At 36.8% G+C, this 19,972-nt stretch overlaps 1 protein-coding gene and 1 long non-coding RNA gene across 2 annotated transcripts in view; one reads left to right on the forward strand and one right to left on the reverse strand.

The window, feature by feature from the left end:
- The first annotated feature begins 89 nt into the window (after positions 1–89).
- The window catches only part of LOC131275046 (uncharacterized), a 62,345-nt gene continuing 42,462 nt past the window's right edge, over positions 90–19,972 (forward strand). The window contains exon 1 of the long non-coding RNA XR_009182465.1: positions 90–269. This is a non-coding gene — a long non-coding RNA (uncharacterized lncRNA). The remainder of the gene's footprint in view (positions 270–19,972) is intronic.
- KRT222 (keratin 222) lies at positions 5,559–16,263 on the reverse strand. Its single transcript, XM_004450106.3, has 6 exons — positions 16,096–16,263; positions 10,912–11,040; positions 9,941–10,161; positions 8,319–8,395; positions 8,009–8,144; positions 5,559–7,608 (listed from the first exon to the last, which is right to left on the reverse strand). Exons 1-6 carry the CDS (start codon positions 16,189–16,191, stop codon positions 7,380–7,382), a joined length of 888 nt encoding a protein of 295 aa, XP_004450163.1. The 5' UTR covers positions 16,192–16,263; the 3' UTR covers positions 5,559–7,379.

The raw sequence follows: 19,972 nt of genomic DNA on the forward strand, positions 1-19,972 counted from the left end.
TTCCGCACTAGCACTTTCGACATTATTCTTAATTTCTTTCCAGGCTTCCCCCGACTCTCCTTAGAAAAATAATCTGTCTGGTGAGGGCGCGGTGATGCTTAATACCATCAAAAATTTTTTCAGGCCCCGTGAAGTTCCTTAAAATTCCCGGATTTGGATATTTTCTCAGTCGGACACCGATTCGTCACGACGAAGAGGGAAGAGGCGGCACCACCGCGTGAGAGGGCCGGGTTTCACGGCCTGAGGAACAGAAGCGGCTACGGCGACAGGTGACGCGGTGGGACGTGCTAAGCTGTGCCGTGGGGAGGTGGGGAATGTGGCCCTGGTTTCCACGCTTCGAAGACGGCGGGAATCGCGCCAGAGCGTGAGGCCCAGGAAACACCTTGTAGGGAGTTTTTCAGTTATCCAAGAGCTTTCATGGTGTTACTGCCCCGGTTTCCTGAGGCAAGGCCCGGATGTTAAGCCGCGCAGCGCCGCGGGTGCGACTGGTGTCTGCCTCAACCTGTGTCTCCGCTGGTTAGGTTCCCCTCAGCCGAAACTACCGTCCCCTACTTTCAGCCTAAACTCATCCTCAAATGTCCGTTTGTGAGGCAGTCCTGGAACTTTCTTTCCAATAATCAATCCTTCCTCTGTATTCCCATGGCACTTTAATAATAATTTTATTATAATCCTGTACCCGACCTTTGTATCAGTTTGTATTTAATTCCAGTGCATTATGAGGGCCTTGAAAGCAAAGGTTCAGGCATCTGCACCAGCCTTCCTGTTGCTAGTGCCTGCTTTAGGCTTGACCTAGTGTTACAGATGACCACTAAACGTGTATTGAGGCTGCGCTCTGATCTAGTCCAGGGCTCTTTCCTCTTAATAATGAGTAAGTTGTTTTACCACGTGGAGTAGCCCCTTCCTTGGGTATTTAAACAGCTGGCCCATGTTGTGGCCACTGTGGAGGATGGGATTCCACCCTGATCTGTAATTACTTGAAAACAGTGTTGACATTTAGAGTGACTGAATTTTTGTGCTGCTCTTAGACTCTGAGCTGGTTGTGCCAGTAGGGACTGGGGCATCTCTAGAAGGCTGCAAAACCAGGCACACATGACTGTGCAGTTCTTTCACCTCTAATATTTTTATACTAGTGAATAAAGATAAATGAAATTTAAGAGATATGGAAGGGAAAGGTTAAAGGAGAGGTTGCCAAAAGGTAACAAGCAGCCTGAATGGTGCTTGAGATAATGTGAATGAAATTGCTTTTTTAAGGTAAAAGCATCAGAAACATGTAAAGAATTAATATAAGTCTTCAGCAGGGATCCCAGTACCTTCTTTTCTGGTTTTGTCCAGCAACTCCAGCCTGGTTACTTCACTGCCTTCGGGGTTGTAGTTAGGGGACTGGGCAAGTATGGTACTGGGGCAGATGTTCCATTGTATCATTTCTAGGCAGGCCTCTGAAGAAAAGCTGCAGATGCTGGATGTTAGGAACACAGCACACTGTAGTGGGAAAGTGGTGGCACAAAGATGGTGAAAAGGGAAAGGAGGGGAGCTGAGTGGAGCAGTGACATTGTGGGACACTTTCTCATCTCCTTCTGGTCTTTGCTCAAATGCCACCTCAGTAAGGTCTTTCCTGACCTATTTAAAATTGCAACTTGTTCCCCAGATCCCACTCCCTATTTACCATTTGTCCTTAATTTTTTTTCTACAACACTTATCACTGCCTAACTATTTAGTTAGGGTTCTCTTGGAAACAGAACTGACAGGAGATATCTATAATAGTAGGAAATTTTATAAAATTGTCTCATGCGACCTTGGGAATGCACAAGTTCAAATTCCATAAGGTGGGCTGGAAGCCAGGGACTCTGATGAAGGTCTTTTTTGATTTCCCAAGGAGATGCTGGCTGTCTGAAGTACAGATGCTACTTGCTAAAATCACTTCTCCTTTTAAGGCCTTCAGCTGATTGGATAAGACATCACGCATTGATGCAGTTTCTTTTCATTGGAATAAAAGCTTCTTGAAGACAAAGACTTTTGACTCATTTTGTTCATTGCTGATCTCTAATATCTGGAACAGTGTTTGGTGTATTTAGGTACTCAGTGTTTGTGAAATGAATGCATGAATGGCTATCCAGTTTCTCCTGCTTTAGTTCTCTCTCTCTTGAAGATTTGCAAAATTAAGAAAGGAAGAATACAGGCAACAAAAGATAATAGGAAAAAAATCTCTAATTCTGAAGAGATTAAGACTAAAGAGTGAGATATCCAGCGAGATAGATTGTACTTAACAATGACATTTTTCCAAAGCAAAATCATGACACATGATCTTGCATGTGCAGAGATTTTATGGGGACCACAGGGGAGACTTTTAGAATTGTGATTTTTCCTGGAAAATCTGGTTGCAGTGTTAATATGACTATATATGACTTTAAAGATTGGTGGGAGCCCTCATGTGGACCTTGTGGTAAACCCCAGGGATAGTCTTAAGCCCAGGGGGTTTATTTTTCATTCTGGCAGTTTGATCCAATGAGTTGGCTTGCTTTTCTCTCTCACACTACCTTTTTTTTTTTTGAGGGGGGGGCGGTTCCTCCCTCAGACATGGGAGCCAAAACTAGTAAGTGAGTAAGCTGGGATTCAAATCCATGTCTCTTTGATTTGTTTTTATAGTACCATAGAAAGAAGCTGTTGAGGGAGATGGAATTAGGAGTAGAAAGAGCACTGTTACTGGGAAGCAAGAAGGAAAAGGAGAGAGTGGGAGAGAACAAGGAAAAAGCTGCAGTCCTTTGATATCTAGGAGTGCATGGATAGGCTCTAGAAGGTCTATGAACACTTGAAAATTGTACACGATTTTTATGTGCATTTTTCCAGATAGAGGGTTGATAACTTCATCCGATTTTCAGAGGTCTGTGGCTCAAGAATGATTTTGAACCAACCATCAAACCATGCAGTTTGTCATATGTTCTAATGAGGTGGATGGGTTTTTTCCCCCTTAAAATAGAGAAAGGGAGGAAAGAGTTCTACCTGAGCCAAAAAGCCTATAAAAATCTGGTTATAGCCAAATAGTGAAATAGGCTCATTATCTCAGCTGTTTTTGTGAAAGCAGAAGGAGTTACAAATAATTCGTTTTCTATCACTAGAAGTAATTGTGAGGAAGCGGACGTGGCTCAACTGATAGAATGTCTACCATATGGAGGGTCCAGGGCCTCCTGACCCGTGTGGTAAGGTGGCCCACATGCAGTGCTGTCGCATGCAAGGAGTGCCATGCCATGCAGGGACACCCCTGCATAGGTGTGCCCCACGTGCAAGGAGTGTGCCCTGCAAGGAGAGCCACCCCACATGAAAAAAGCGCAGCCCACCCAGGGCTGTCACCGCACACATGGAGAGCTGATGCAGCAATTTGACACAACAAAAAAGAGATGCAGTTTCCCAGTTCTGCTGGATAATGTAAGCAGATGCAGAAGAATACACAGTGAATGAGCACAGAGAGTAGACAACGGGGGGAAGGGGAGAGAAATAAATAAAAATTAATCTTTAAAAAAAAAAAGAAAAAAGTAGTTGTGAAATATTGAAGTCCAGCAGTTTGAAGGACAGAGTGATTCACAGTGTTCTGTAGAATTTCACAAAGTATGGTGTGCTTTTAAAACCTTCTACCTTATCCCCAAAATTTCTTGATTTGGGACATGAGTTTTGATACATGGTTGGAAAAGTTGAAAATGTTTGATGGGAGGTCCAAGGTTCAAACCCAGGGCCTCCTGACCTGTGTGGTGAAGCTGGCCCATGCACAGTGCTGATGAGTGTAAGGAGTGCCCTGCCATACAGGAGTGTCCCCCACGTAGGGGAGCCCCACAAGCAGAAGTGCGCGTAAGGAGAGCCGCCCTATGCAAAAAAAGTGCAGCCTGCCCAGGAATGGTGCTGCACACACAGAGAGCTGATGCAGCCAAGATGATGCAACAAAAAGAGACGCAGATTCCTGGTGCCACTGACAAGAATACAAGTGGACACAGAAGAACGCACAGTGAATGGACACAGAGAGCAGGCAACTGGGGTGGAAGGGAAGGGGAGAGAAATAAATAAAAAAATAAATCTAAAAAAAAATGTTTGAAGACAGGGTAGGATGGTTCTGGTCCTAGTAAATCTGGGGTATGGGTCTGTTAGCCACAGATAATCTGCTGATCTTATTGAGAGTCCTGTACAAGTGTCAGCAAACTACATTTGCAGGCTAATTCAGGGTGCTTTCTGTTTGTGTACAAAACGTTTTGTTAGGACACAACCATGCCGATTCATTTCCATATTGTTTCTATGGCTCCTTTGGGCTACAAAGGCAGAGTTGCATAGTTCCTACAGGGACTGTATGGCTCACAAAGCCTTAACTGTTTACTTTCTATTCTTTCACAGAAATGGTTTGCTGACCAGTTGTCTACAGTCTAAGCGTGTGGGGACACTGGGAAGGGCTTGTTCTGATTTGCACATATGCCTCATTTCAAAATGTTTATGCCGTAAATATTGGAAATCTTTGTGAAACTGGTGGCCATAACTTAAAATAGAACCAAATTCTGCCCTGTGCACACACTTTCCTTTGATTTCATGTATTAATAATTTGATTAATATGTATATACATGTTATTTAACTATAATTTAATTTTGGTAAGTATCATACTGTATTTCCATTTGAAACTTTCAAATTAAGCTTCTTTTTTTTACTTTAGAGAACATTTTTGTATTTTAAAAAGTGTCATGGTAGAAGAGTTCAACTCTGGAAAAGAACACTTTTTCTGGCAGCAATTGAGGAATTAGAAATATTATCTTTACCTGTTGTGTTTTGAACTGTTACTGTATCATTGTCACTATAATTGTCCTCACAAATTCTTTACTCCCAAAGACAGTTTTCATCTAAATAGTACTGTGTATTTATAAAATATTTTCACATGTATGTTATTTCAGACAACTCTGTAAGGTAGTCAGGGTAAGAATTATTATCAGGCCTCACTTTTTTCTTTATTTTCGAGTTTAAAAAATTGGGGCCCAGGGAACTTAAAGTAATTCCCTCTTGGTTATATGGTTAATTAATAACAGAACCAGGGCTAGAATCCTACAGTGTTAGTAATTGGAATTAACTTCTATTGTTGTATTTTATTATGGAAGCATACATTTGAGAAATATTTCAGAGAGAATGAAGAATCTTAATTTCTCTTTCTCCTAATAAAACAAGAATAAAATTATGTACTTCACAGAACTGTTGTAAGGATCAGTTTATGTTGATCCAGCTGAGCATAGTGCCTAGAGCAGAGTAGGCACTTTACAAATGATGGCTACTGTTATTATATTCTCCAGGATTATGTGATTTTGTGATTACTTTGATTTTTTAAAAATTAGAATGAAATACCAATATACCATTCTTTTTTCTTTTTTTGGTAAAGAAGTGTAAAAACTGTAATCTATCTACTGTGACTGCAGTTTTCTTTTTTCCTCAAATGAGCTAACTATATTGAAGCAATTAATTCTTTGTTTTGCTTAGCCGGGTAGTGATGTCTTTGGATTAAAAGAACTGTGTATGAAACTCAAATACAATGCAGCTTTAGAGAGTTCATGTTTAATTTTTTTTTTATTGTAGTGGTATCATTTACTTTGGCAAATTTATATTCCAATTTAAAATGCCCCAGAGCAAATAAAACATTGTTATAAATTCAAGTATTTTTAAATGAACATGTTATGCACACAATAGCTGCATAGTGGAATTACTGTAATAAGCGGTTACACTCATTATGCCCAGTACTAAATTTTTAACACTGCATGTAGATTACACTAGACATATTGCTTTATTATGATTACTGTTGCTTAGTATGGTAACTTTAGAACAATAGATTTTATGATTGCATCTTTTAAAGCTTTAATAAAGTAGTAGCATTTAACTAATATTGAATAAAAACACTTGTATGTATAGAATGTATTTTAGGTCAGATGTTTATGCAAGAATAAGCACTTAACATGGTGTCATATCCTTGACAAAACAAAATCATCCCTTTTTACTCAAGAGAGTAAGTCAGGCTTAGTGGAATCTGAAGTAATTGAAAGAAAATTCATAATTTTTATATCCCTGTATTACATTAAGGGTTATTTAACATAATTTTCTTCTGGTTAAAACATACATTTTTCTGGTTGACATAAAAAGGAGAGAAAGAGACATATTGTAAAGGCCGTACTATAATGCTGACATAGCTGTAGCCCTTAGATGATAACTTTAGCTGAAAAAAAGTATGGCGAGTTGTACTCGACTATTTTTTTCTGCTAAAAAAAATCAATAGCCTATAAATTTCTAATGTTTTATTTAAGGTCTTGAAATAAAAATACCTGTATTAAACAAATTAGATGGTTTTAAAAACTTGGCAACAGTACTTCACTTATTCACAAATGTATTTTCTATCCATATTTATTTATGTTTTCAACAATTTAAAACAAATCCTTCAAATATTCTTAGTGTAGATAACAATACTGTTGTTTTCACGTAAATGATTGCAAGAAATATATAATACTTTATATATAGTATCTAAGGCTTGTAGCAACACTCAAATTAGTCACATTAATTTTACAGATAAAAAATTGGATAACCTTCTGTTTTAGCAATTTTAGTAACTATGTCTTCAATTTGTTTTTCATGTTTCATTTGTGTATCTTGCCACCTAATTTTTTAAAGGGGGTATACAACCTTTAAAGGTCTTGGAATAAAGTAATATTTCTGAAATCAGAGAGATAGCAATTACAAAAAACTTTCAGATGTAGATTAACAATATCATTTAATTCTCAGATTAGCCTTGGAGTGTGTTCTGCATCTTACTCAACTGCTCATGAAAAATAACTCTTTTGGGGGAGTTGTTTTCTAATGACTGTCTCAAAAGGAAACATCCTGATTAATTAGTGAGTCCCCTTAAAGAGTTTTTAAAATAATTTTTTTAAATAGAAAAAAACTTTATTTCTAATCATGGCATAATGATGAATAACTCAGTGTGACTCTTATAATAATTTCATATTCAAACAAACTATTCCTTTTCCTTATTTAGCCATTGACTGAAATTAGAAAGATTTAACTAAACCAGTTTACTGCTTCCAGTCTATGATAATATTTCAAGGGAAAAAGGAAAAGAATATTTGGAGGATTAATAAAAAGTAGAAACCACACTGAATTACTAATTTTACTTTTAAGTCTTCCCATAAAATACATCCATAAAGATTCAGAGAAACTTTGTCCCTTACTGATTTTTTTTTTTTTTTTCTGAAGAGGATCATTCCTTGATCATAACTTTTCCCATAAGTCCTTAATAACTTACATTTTGGGATGGAAGGGGTTCAGTATAGCCCACCTAGATCCATCCTAATTTCATTTGCAAAGCATGTCAAATACTGTCTGGATTAATTAGCTGCTGACGGAGGTTTGATAGAGGGAATACTGCATGATCTTCTCATGATAAGCCTGACTTCTATATCTGGTAGATTATCCTGCTTAGTCTGTAAACATCCTTCATCAGTGGCTGCTAAGTGAAGATCAAATCGAAGGGAAACAGACTTTTTCCTTAATCGAGGGTTATCTTTAAAGAAGGACCCTTCCCATTCTTTAATAACTTCATCCACTTTCTCTGTCCTGGAATGATAAAATAAACCTTTCTACATGAAGAAGTATGGGTGTATTTAAAAATATATAATATGTATTCCATGTCTATGAAAAATAAAATTATAGCTTAAGGAATTTATAAATTATATTCTTTAAATCATGAATATAATTTCTCTTTAATTTCTATGGAATTCTCATGTTTTGGTTGTATTTTTAGGAAAAAGGTGAATTAAGAATTGAGCACTCTTTCATTTGAGTTTTTGTTTATATATATTAAAAATAGGTTGTCATGTCAGATTAAAATTCACAATATTTTAAACTTTATGCTTGGAAACATTAAAACAAAGATTCATTACCAGGATAATGCAATTGAAATTAATTTCTTTGCATATGTTTATTATTATTTCTTCGTTAAAATTATTTTACTCACTGTATAGTGCCATGAGCTTCAGTGCTCTCCTTCACGATATTTCCATTTGATATTGCCTGTTTGGTCACTGTCTCCACTTTTTCATTCTCACACTTTTGTAGAACTTTTGTTTTAAAAGATATTTCATTTATGATGGCTGTGAAAATGTTATTTATTAAATGTTAAATTACAGTGTTCAAGTATTGTTTACCATCAATTTATATATTAAACTTTTAGTCAAATGTTATTTTTGCTACTTTAGAGTATTCAATTTCATTATAATCCTTTATACTTCACTTTTCAAGTTAGTTTATGTACAGCAGAAACTCACCTGAAGGTAAAACAAAACCAACTCTACTTGTGGTAGGCTTTTGATCTTTTTTCCCACCTTGGATAGAACCGTAATATCTGAAAACAGAAAGAATTATATTATAGGAGCAACACTATAATAAAGCAAATAATTGAAACAAAGTGTCCACCACCAGAAAAATGGATGAATTATAATATATTCATACAATGGAGATACTATTTAGCAATGAAAATAAATGAACTAAGCAGTGAAAATAAATATACTAAGTAAATAAATGTATCTTTTTGGATGAATCTCTCAAGCATAAGATTGCATGAAAAAGTAAGTTGTTGCTAATTTTATCAATGCTAGTATGCAAAACAATTCCATATTTTGTTTAGGGATAGATACTTCCATATTGGTAAAAGAAATATGTAAACATTAAGTTTAGAAGCCGGATTAGGAAGAGGGAGGAGGATGAAAGGGGACAGTTTAGGTCCCCGCCCCCGGGACTTCCACTATACTGAAATGCTTTGTTTAAACTTGAGGAAATAGGCTACATGGGTATTTGTTGTATTTTTCTTGAAACTTTCTTGTATATCTTAAATATAATAAAATTTTTAAGAGTTGTATTATAGGAGTTATCAAAGGACCAGTTCGTCAATATCTTGAATGATGAGGAATTAAATAATATTCACAACAATTTATTTTATTTAGCAAACACTTGTATAGTGTTTACTATGTGCCAGGTACTGTTTTCAGCACCTTACAAACATTAATTTACTTAATCCTCACAGCTACCCTTTGAGGTAGATAATATTATTATTCATATTTTACAGAGGAGAAAACTGAGGCACAGAGAGGCTAAATAACTTGCCTAAAGTCACTCAGCTAGTAAGTGTTATATATTAAATTACATTGATGGTTTTCAAAGATTTAGTAAATGTCAAGACTTACAGGCTAAAGTTGTTTCATCTGATCTTGTAGAGGATTCAGAATTCTGAAGCAAGCAAGGAAAAAGTTTCTTTTTAAGGGAGCATTAAGAATTGGAGGATTTACTGTGCTCAAAGCCATAAAACCTTATGTGTAATTGGAGATTATGATATTGTGTGAATTAGAAAAAAATTCTCTTTTGATACCTGTTCTTATTCAGGACATCTGGAAAGCTTTTAAATCATGTACTCCGAAAAATATTGCTTTCTACTCTTGTAATTGATGATGATGATGACGATGGCATTTGATATGTGGTTAGGGTGAGCCCGAGGAGAGGAACATGTGATAATATGTGAATTGTCCAAGCTTTCTTTGTGGGTGGTCCATAGAAGGCACAGACTAATCCCAAAAGAGATGAATGGCAAGGAAAGTGAGAAAGTTGAGAAAGGTCATTTTTGTGGTGATTGAGAATTGTTTTCATTTTGTTCTAGGCTTGATGTGCTTGCTCTTTGTTGTGGCTAATATCTCTGACTTAGGCTATTTCATTCATAACTTTGGAAAAAAGATCTTCCACATGTTCTTTGCTGTGTCTGCTCATCCTGTTTTACTCCTTTAGTGATTACACGATGGTGTTTTTTTTATTTTAAAAGATATAATTTCTCTGACTGCATCAACAATGACTTAAATGACTATTTCTGGTCACTTGTCATTAACCATATGGAATCATTTACCTGATTTCTTCCTTTTCTAGGAGGCGGCGATAAGTCGCTATTTCTTGTTCTAACTTCATCTTTGTGTTCAGAAGCATCTCATGCTCTTGGAGCTGCTTTTCAATACCACGCCTTACTTCCTGTAGCTCTTTTTCAAGTCCTTCAATCACAGCTTCTAGGTCTTGCAGCTGCATCTGGTAATGCTGCTCACTGGCGTGCAAGGAGTTTTCAAGGCCCCTTTCCTGTTTTATATGGAGATCCCCATCAATGAGTCAGTGAAACAAAACGTGTTTCTGAAATCTGATTTGCATTCTCTCCCTTCTGTTCTGTTTTCTTCTTTCTTAACGGTTTGCAATAATTGTATTTCCTATCACACTATACAAGAGATGTTTTCTTAAAGCTTTACATGGGATTCAAATTTTGAAAAAAGAAATTATATTTTTTTACATAGCTAGAGAGCTTAGTATTTCCAAGGAATACTGTGGTAATTCCTATGACCAAAAACAAGCAAACAAACAAACAACCAAAACAAATGAAACAAAAACAAAAACAAAAAACCTCTGCAGTCTGATTAACTCTTTATCACTCTGATTTATCTAATTTCTTAAATATTGAATATGTTTAATATTGAATATCGAGGCTGGAGTAGACTGCTTTATAAAAGGCATATCTTTCTATTAGCAGTCTCCAGTGGTATAGATAAAAGACTTCCTCCCCGCTGTTAAGACTGGATAATGGCAGAGGTCTATTTCCCCTACTTCAACAGAGACCCTTAGGGTGATAACCAAGTATTATCATTTTCACAGGCGGGAACTAAATCTTGAGTGGATTGTTAGCAGCCACTCTTGTGATGGAGGAAGGGGTAGTAGTGGAATTGGTACCAGAAATAGAATTCAGTTTTTTACTGTGAAGTAACTGACATCATTCATTTCCCCTTAATCAAATAACATCTGGGGATTCCATTGACCAGTTACTTTTGAGATTATTCTCACCACAGCATGGAGAGATTCAATTTCTACTTGCAGGTGATGCCACTGGCGTCGGGCTTCCTTGAGCTCTGCCTGAGCTGCCTTTAAAGCCTCTTCATCTTTGTCCATTTTTTTGCTTATATCTTCTTCTAGCTATAGGAAAGTCAACACAATAACAAAAGAAGACAAGCATTCTTAAAAATGAGATGTTTAAAAGCAGCTATAGAAAAATAGTATAGGAGTCAAATAATTTTTTCTTTAAATTGTTGGATTGCAAATATGTGTTTTAGTGCTTAGTTACAAATGAAATATGTCACAGATTCCCGGTGCCACTGACAAGAATAAAAGTGGACACAGAAGAATACACAGCAAATGGACACAGAGAGCAGACAACTGGGGAGGGGGGCAGTGAAGGGGAAGGGGAGAGAAATAAATAAAAAATAAAAATAAAATCTTAAAAAAATTTTAATGTGTGAGCAAGGCAATTGCACACTCATCCTCAGTTTTTGCAGATGTAAAATTTTCTCGAAAGTCCCTTCTGGGGGGAGGGGGTGGGGCATATGGGAATCCTCCTTATTTTCTATGTGACTTTTCTGTAACTTAGAGCTTCTTGGAAAATAAAGTGAAAAAAAAACACATACTATGGGAACATATAGAAGAAATTGTCAATATACATAAAGGATAACATCTTAGGTGACAAAAGGCAAAATGCAAAATTTAAATGCAATTTTAAAATTTTAAAATTTATTTTATTTTATTTTTTATTATTATTTGGCTTTACTTTTGGGGAGTTTTTAGATTGCAGTAGTGGCAGGGAAGGATTACTGGTGGGGGGATGTGTGGAGATGAGCGTACCAGGGGCATGCCTCTATGGTATATGAATGTATTCATGTAGTCATGGTGTGTTGTCTCAGTGGATAGAGACCCACAAAATAACTAATGGAATATTGAATTCCCATCATAGGGGGTCCTGCTGCATTCTTTAATAGAGTGGCAAGAATCTCTAGAGTACATGGACAGTGCCTAGCAAAGAACAGACCAATATGCCAGGCCCTGGATATAGATGCTTGTACTTATGAGCCTTGTTCTTGTGAAACTGAAACTTAACCTAGTAATATATACTACCTAAGAGTTACCTCCTGAAAGCCTCCTTGTTACTCAAATGTGGCCTCTCTTTAAACCAAACTCAGCATTTAAACTTACTACCTTTCCCCCAGCGTGGGACTTGACTTCCAGGGATGAGCATCCCTGGCACTGAGGGATTATTACCAAGCTGCAACCAGTGATGCATTTGGAAAAAGACCTAGACCAAAAGGGGGACATATTGAATACAAATTAGTTTTATGGCTATGAGATTTCAAAGTGAGTCAGGAGGTCATTCCAGTGGTTATGCTTATATATATCTAAGGATGATCTCACTGATTGCCACAATAAACATTATCTCAAGCAGGGGTGCTTCTGAGGGCTCTCAAGACATTTAGACATTATAGGCAGGGCAGACAACCCCAGGAAATCGGCACCCCATCAAATATATGATAAACTATCTCCCCAATGTATCAGAGTTTTACAAATTTATAATTTTCCTACACTTGGTTCTTCTTTGAACCTATGATTAGCACTATACCCATTAAATATATGTCCCAGAGACTTAAATCTTGACTGTTCATATGCTGCTTAAGCCCTGAATCTCAGCAGAGTTTCAGATCCAATTCATCTGACTCATCCAGGACTAATATGATGGTGATGGACAATGCCCATCCCCAAAAGCAGAGAGTATCTACAACTGTGAGCAAGACAGTTCCACCTTTGCTCATCCTGCCCCATGGGATCTAAGCCCTCTCTTAATTGGAAGCAGAGTGTGCACCGTCATCCTAAAATCCTCAGGATTGAGGAATGAACAATCATAAGGGGGAATGCGACTCTGGGCTAAAGTAGACTTTTTCTAGCAATGGAAAAACTTGTAACATTGATATAAACACAGTGATCACCAGAGGTTCCGAGGGGAGGGAGAGGGAACAGTAGGTGTAACATGGGGCATTTTAGGTCCTTGGAATTGTTCTGCATGATATTGCAATGATGGATACAGGCCATTTTACATTTAGTCAAAACCTATATAATTGTGTGGTGCAGAGTGTAACCATAATGTATTAATAAACTATAGACCATGGTTAGTAGCAATGCTTCGTGTTCATCAATTGTAACAATTGTACCACACTAATGAAAGATGTTGTTAATGAGTGAAAGTGGGGGGGAAGTGGGGATGGGGTATATGGGAATCCCCTATATTTTTGATGTAACATTTATGTAATCTAAAGTTTCTTTAAAAAATTTATTTTTATTAAAAAATCCCTTCTAACTATAAAAGCCTATGAAATATGGAAAGTGCATCTATTTTAATGACAAGAAACAGTTTGTAGGTCCTAAATGTGTCATCTTTCTATTATTTATGGCATCATTAAGGATGGAGGATTGAAAACCACCTACTATTTCCCCTTTACTGTCTTGTAAGCTTTATAGAAGCAGATAAACAGATATACATCCAAACTTGACCAATCCTGGGGAACAGGTATATGGAAAGGAGTAAATAATGCTGGAAAGGATGATGGGAATAATTTAGAGAAGTTATCATAGACAGTAGAGAGTCTAAAATAGACTTTATTAAGAGAAATCATTGATTTACCTTTTTCAAAAATAGTCTTTTAAAAGTCAAGTTAATTTTTGGGTAACTGGGGTAGTAACAAAAAGTTACATCTTTAAAAATTGTCCTCATATTAAATAACAAGAAAATATTTTATATTCAGTTTTAAGCATTTTTATGCTGATGCTGAAATTAAATGGAAATATCTTTTGACAGATCTCTCCACATTTGTACCCAACACCTCCAAAGTAGGAGCAATGTATGGAACTGATTGAAGCATTTTGAAGCAAAAATGACAATGTTTAAATGATTTTTATAATGCACTTTAAAATGAAACAGTTTAATTGGATATTGCCTGGTTGTTGTTTTTTTTAAAGGAGATAATGGGGTAAAAGTCTATAGGGCAATGGGTTAGAAAGCAAAGCCTGTGTGTTTCTTTTGGTTGGTTGTGCCACTTGTTCTTGGTTTAACTTGACCATGTCATGCAGCAACATATACCAGAGCAACTACTAAAGAGAATGTGAAGAATTTGGGAAATAACGAAAGCATAAAAATACTGATATTTAGTGGTACTTCTGGGTTTTTTGTATGGAACTGGCAACTGAGTTTGTGCAGTAGCTAAATTTCCACATATGACCTCCAGTGGACCATTCTTCCCGGTGTTCTTGTCCTTGTACATTTCACGTCCACATTCAATCTGGGCTGACCTGTGTCTTGCTTTACCAAGTAGAATGTGGTGGAAGTGGTGCTGTGTCTGTTCTAGGCCTCAGCCTTAAGAAGCCCTGACAGCTTCCATGTGTGTACTTTTGGGAGCCCTGGGCCAATATTTAAGAAGTCTGGATTCTCTGTTGGAGAAAGCATGTAGACAGGCCACATGGAGAGAGACCCTGAGACTACAGGGTGAGAAAGAAATAAAGAGGTCCCATTGTCCCAGCTGAGCCAGTCTTCCAGCAATCCCCTGCCAATGTCTCATGAGCGAGCACCTGCTCATTCCAGCCCAGTCTTGCCCTAAGATGATTGCAGTCCCAGCCAACACGTGTAGCAGAAGACTCACTGCGCTGAGCCTCATCAACCCACAAAATCATGATAGAGACTATAAGGGTGATTGTTCTAATTCGCTAAGTTTTGGGGATGGTTTATTAAGAGCATAGAAAACCGAAACAGCTTATATTTCTTTATTTCATAAAAATCAGAATTTCTTGAGTTTAATACAGCTGACTTTCTGAATTATTTAAAACATTATCCTCTAATGTAGTTTTTATGTTAAAAAAGACTTAAAACTTACGTAGTTTTGCTTTTTCATTTAAATTTTCTCATTTCAGCATTGTGACTTGTAAAATAAATAACTTGTATTTCTACTATTGCAAAAATAAAATGTTTATTTGGTTTATCACTTTTAGAAATTGTCATCTATTAATTTTTTCCCTCGTAAAAGATGAGTAAACTATTTCAACACTTAATACATATATTAAGTGACTTTTTAAAATATGTGCTTAATATTTGCTTAAAACAGGATACTGATCATACTTTATGAAGACTGAAAATGTTACCCAGAGGTGAAATTTATAATGTTACTTAAAATGAGTTGCTAATGAAATAAAGGCCTATGATTTCCTAGCAATATATCTTCCCACTTGACAATGTTAAATAAACTCTTTGCTGTATTTGGGTGCTTAGAAGAGAACTTAAACGCAGATTTGATAGGTCAAGTAAAAAAATAAAAATTTATAAGTCTTCGTTTCTAAAATATTTATTTGTAAATCTGGTTAAAGACTTGAGACCTTAATGTCTAAAGGTAATTATCACTTTAAAACTAAGTAAGTCTATTAAATTAGGAATAAGCCCTTGTTTAAGTTAGTTAGCTCTCTCCTTTTTTTCTTAATAGTTAAATATTGCATCTTCAGTGTTGGAAATAAACATTTATTGTCTCATAGTACAAAAGCAAAATTCTATAGTTTAAGAGAAGAATCATCATTATCGACGTGGGGAATTTTGGTTGTCATAATTTAGATCATTGTTTCTGAATGCCATGCTCACATACTGAGATGATTTCTATTTATAATAACCTATTATAAAACTGAACTCGTTAAAAAGATGTAAAGACCTTTTAGACATATTTTACTTAGTTTTGTCTCTAGGAAGTATGCTAACTAATAAATCTCACTGTAAAGTTTCATTTTAAAGATGCTGTTTAAATTATCTCTCTATATAACTCCATAATATCTTTGAAGGGTATTTGAAATGCTTCCTTTCTTGAAGGATGCCTAAAAGAGGTAGAGTGCACCATTTTATTGTATGTAGATTCCCCCCATGTTGTTAATGATTGTAACCCCATAATTTACATAAAAATCATATGCATCAACCAACATTCATTAAATGGTAATTTAACAGTATAATCATAGCATTCTGCCCTAAGTCTAGTCACATGGCAGTAAAACCTAAATTCCTTCCCCAGTATATTTGCTGCATTGAAAAGGAAATACTGTACCTCAGAGAGGCCGGGGCAGGAATTGGGTAGACATGGACTGTCTCTTTATCCCGGAAGGTGCCTGTCTGTATGAAATCATTACCTGGATCCTTGTTGAGAGCACGGTCTCTATCTGATTTCGGGTGAGGAGCTTTTCATAGTTTGCCCTGATCTCATTGAGTAGCTGGGACAGTTCCATTCTTTTCCCATCCTCCACCTTGGCTAACTGAACCTTACCGATAGGATGAGTCGCTGCGGCAGAGGCTCTGTTCTGCCTGCGTCTAGAGCCGAGACAGAGCCCTGTGGAGCCTTAAAGATGCAGAGCTCTTTTTTCAAGCAGCCGAGCAAATTCCTGTATTCTAATCAATTTTGCAAATATATGGTAAACCCTTTGCTACTTTGTTTGTATAGTGGAAGTCAGACCCTCCAGAACAGAAAAATGAAAACATCCTCAGTATTCCTGAACTGATTCTTCGTAAAATTGAGCACTTTAGGGAAAAAAAGTTAATTTATCTTGTGGAAAGGAAATGGGCATAACATAAAGAAAATTGTACATTGTTTTCCCAAGTTATTGCATGGAAATTAATCTGGGCCTAAAACATGACAGCTAAAATTTTCTTTTATTGTTTTTTCTTACCATTTGCATTTTTTTAAACAAATGCTGTGGTAGGTACTTAGAATATGTGTAAATCTTAAATACTTTGGCAGTTTTTGGAAAGAGCTGCCGTCAGATTAAGTTGACAGTCATTAGCTATAGGACTGATAGACTGTGTTTCTCTCAGATGCATACCGTTGTGGTTGCTAGATGTGCTGAAACATTCTTGAGAATGGATCTATTATTGTTATTTGTAGTGTGACTTGGCTGAAATGTTTCTACAGTGTAGCTCTGGGACTAATCAGTCCTTTGGCTCTAGCACTTTTAAGGGTCTTTGCATATGCATCATGCTCTTTCAGTTTCTGAATTAACTCACTGCCAGTCAGGGAATTGTGGTGGGTATTCCCACAGTCCTCTCCAAACAAAGCTGATCCACCTGCAACCTCTGCTGAGAGGAAAGGTTCCAGGTTGTCCTCTGTACTCTGTTCAACCTGACCTACCCTTACTCACCCTTTTTTCCCCGCCCTGCCAGCCACAATTGATTGGTCTAGGGGTGGACCAAAGGGTAGTCAGTCCATTGATTGGCCAGAGACTTAGGAGATAGCCTAATGTAAAAAGCTCCAACTAAGCATCCAACTATCTAGGCCAAAGTGATTCTCTTTCTTGGTAATCGGTACTGAGAAGTATGAAGGGAATCAGGTACTAGGTAGTAGGAGGAAAAACAAGAAAGCAAAGAACTAAATTAAACTCTTGTTACTTAATGTAACTCCTGCTGATCTCTGCCTAAAATACAGAAAGCTGAACAGATTCAACAGAGGGTAGGTCCTGGCTGTTTGCATTTTAAACAGGTCTCCCAGGTATTTCTTAGATCCTATAGGGCAATAGTCTCTAATGGAAATAAAATGTGAACCACAAAGGCAAACCACATGTGCAATTTAAACTTTCTAGTAGCTATATCAAAAAATGTAAACAGAAACAGGTGAGATTAATTTTCAATAACATATTTTATTTAACCTGATATATTCAAAATATAATTATTCCAACATGTAATCAATATAAAATATTAATGAAATATTTTACATTTTGTCATTGTTTTACTGCCTTTGAAATCCAAGGAGGGTTTTACAATTTCAATTTGGACTAGTCACATTTTAAGTGTTCAATAGCCATTTGGCTAGTGGCTACTGTATTGGACAGTGAAATTCTAATATTTGGGCCCCAGCGGCTCACACAAAGATGAGAGTTCCATGCCTGGATGCTCCACGAGCATATCAGCTTAAAGCAAATAAAGCCAGATTTTTTGGGGGTGGGGAGTAGCATTTATTAATAGAAAGATATTTTATAATATGTGAGTAAACTAGCTATTTCAAGATCTCAAAAATACCATTTTCAAGGAAAAAGATAAACATTGCTAATTTACTTTTTCTTCTAATTTACTTTTCAATTTACTTTTATTTTAAAAAAATCAGTTATAGTAGCTCATGAAAAGCATGGCAAACATAAAATTGCAGAGTACTTGCAATTCTTAGTATATTAGCTGTAGTTACACCCTGTTCTTTCATTCTTCAGAAATTCTAAAAGAATTCACCTTAGCAAGGGTGCCATTATTATAGGGATCATCTTGAATTCACACTAGTTACTAGAAAAATAAATTATTTGAAAATGTACTTTATTAATAGGAACAATTTAGTTATAAAACACCTCACAACTGCTATAGCATTGTGGTTGAGGACCCCTGCTTTAGGGCCATCCATGAAAGCAAACCTCCAGTTACTCGGGATTTAGAATTCAAGACCAAAGTTCATTCATTTGGTTACTGGATGGTTGCACAGAACTGTGCTGGGTGCAGATCAAGTGCTCAAGGAATAATGAAGAGGAGAAAGGCCCTCTTGGGGGCCTGCAGTGGGGAGAAAGGATGAGGAAGGCATTGTAAAGGAAACAGTAAAAAAAAGAAAAAAATGGGGACAACTCAGGGTCAGATCATGGAAAGACAGGCTATGAAGGTGGATTGTACGTAATGGAGAGTCATTACTTGTTTATGAAATGGAGAGTCACGTGCTTAGGTTAATTTGGGAATAGCGCAAAAGATTTTGGAGTAAGGAGACCAAGTTCCACGGAAAGAAAAATAAGGATATTTTAGAAGTTCAGGATGAGAGATCTGGGGAAAGTGAATTTGAATAATTTCGTGGGAATAGAGGTAGGGGGTACAGGTGTGAAATCGCTGAGTTTTAGCAAGTGGCTGGTTATGAAGAAGGGGTGAGAGGTCAAAGGTGACTCAGATTTTTCACTCTCTGTGATTAGTGACTAGAACATCGGTGGATCCATGACGATAAACAGGGAAGAGAGGATGATGATTAAACTAAATCCAGACACTTAGAGCAGCATGGTATAGTGGAAAAAGACCTGGGTTCAAGCCTCTACCCTGCCAATTATTAGCAAGGGGACAGTGGGTAAAGTACTGACACTCTCTGAACTTCAGTATCCTCAACTGCAAAATTAGATCAATAGTACACCCTTCATACTGCTACTAACAACATTGGTAGGCACTATTGTTATCATTCTGTAGATAAATATACTGAAGCACAAAGAGGTTAAATTCTTTGCAACATCACCCAAAGCCAGGCAGTCTGATTCCAGAGTCTACCCTTTAAAGCATAACTGCTATGTAGATTCTTAGGGTATGTATTAAATGAGAAGTAAAACACTTGTCCAAATAGGGGTCGTTAAATCCTTCATACTCATAGTGGGAGCTTGTTAGAATTGAAGACTCTCAGGCCCCCCACCCTAGACCTACTAGATCAGAACCTGCATTTTATCAAGAGCCCCAGATAATTTGTGTGTACATTAAAATTTGAGAAGCACCACTTAGAATCACTGTTTCACAAACTTGTCTGCACACTGAAATCACTTGGGGAACTTTAAAAAATAATGATGCTTGCATTCTCCTCCCAGAGAATCTGATTTAATTGGTCCAGGATGTGGCCTGGGCATTAGAGGTTCAAAAAATTCCCCAGGTGAGTTCAATATGCCACAAGTTTTGAGAACCGCTGTTATAATTGTGTTCCCTTCCACTCATTTTCCCCAAATTCTTTATCTAGAGGGAATGGGTTGTAAATATAATTGAAGTAAGAATTTTGCAGTAAAACGTTGGCAGGTGCCAGTATTCATGCTGTAGTTGCTACAGCCCTGAGTCTATAAACTAGGTGGATAAAACATATACATTGTTTTATTTTTCTGTAACAAATTAATTTTTATTTTGAGCTCCCATTCTGTAGAGGATGTGTGTTAAATCTCATCAGTTGGGTTTTCCACCTTTTCTCCAAAGCACTGCATCTAAGTTTTGGGGAGCTTGTGTAGTTGGAACTAGGGGACCCATATTGTCCTT

This window comes from Dasypus novemcinctus, chromosome 21, assembly GCF_030445035.2.
Source record: "Dasypus novemcinctus isolate mDasNov1 chromosome 21, mDasNov1.1.hap2, whole genome shotgun sequence".
Taxonomy (NCBI): Eukaryota; Metazoa; Chordata; class Mammalia; order Cingulata; family Dasypodidae; genus Dasypus; species Dasypus novemcinctus.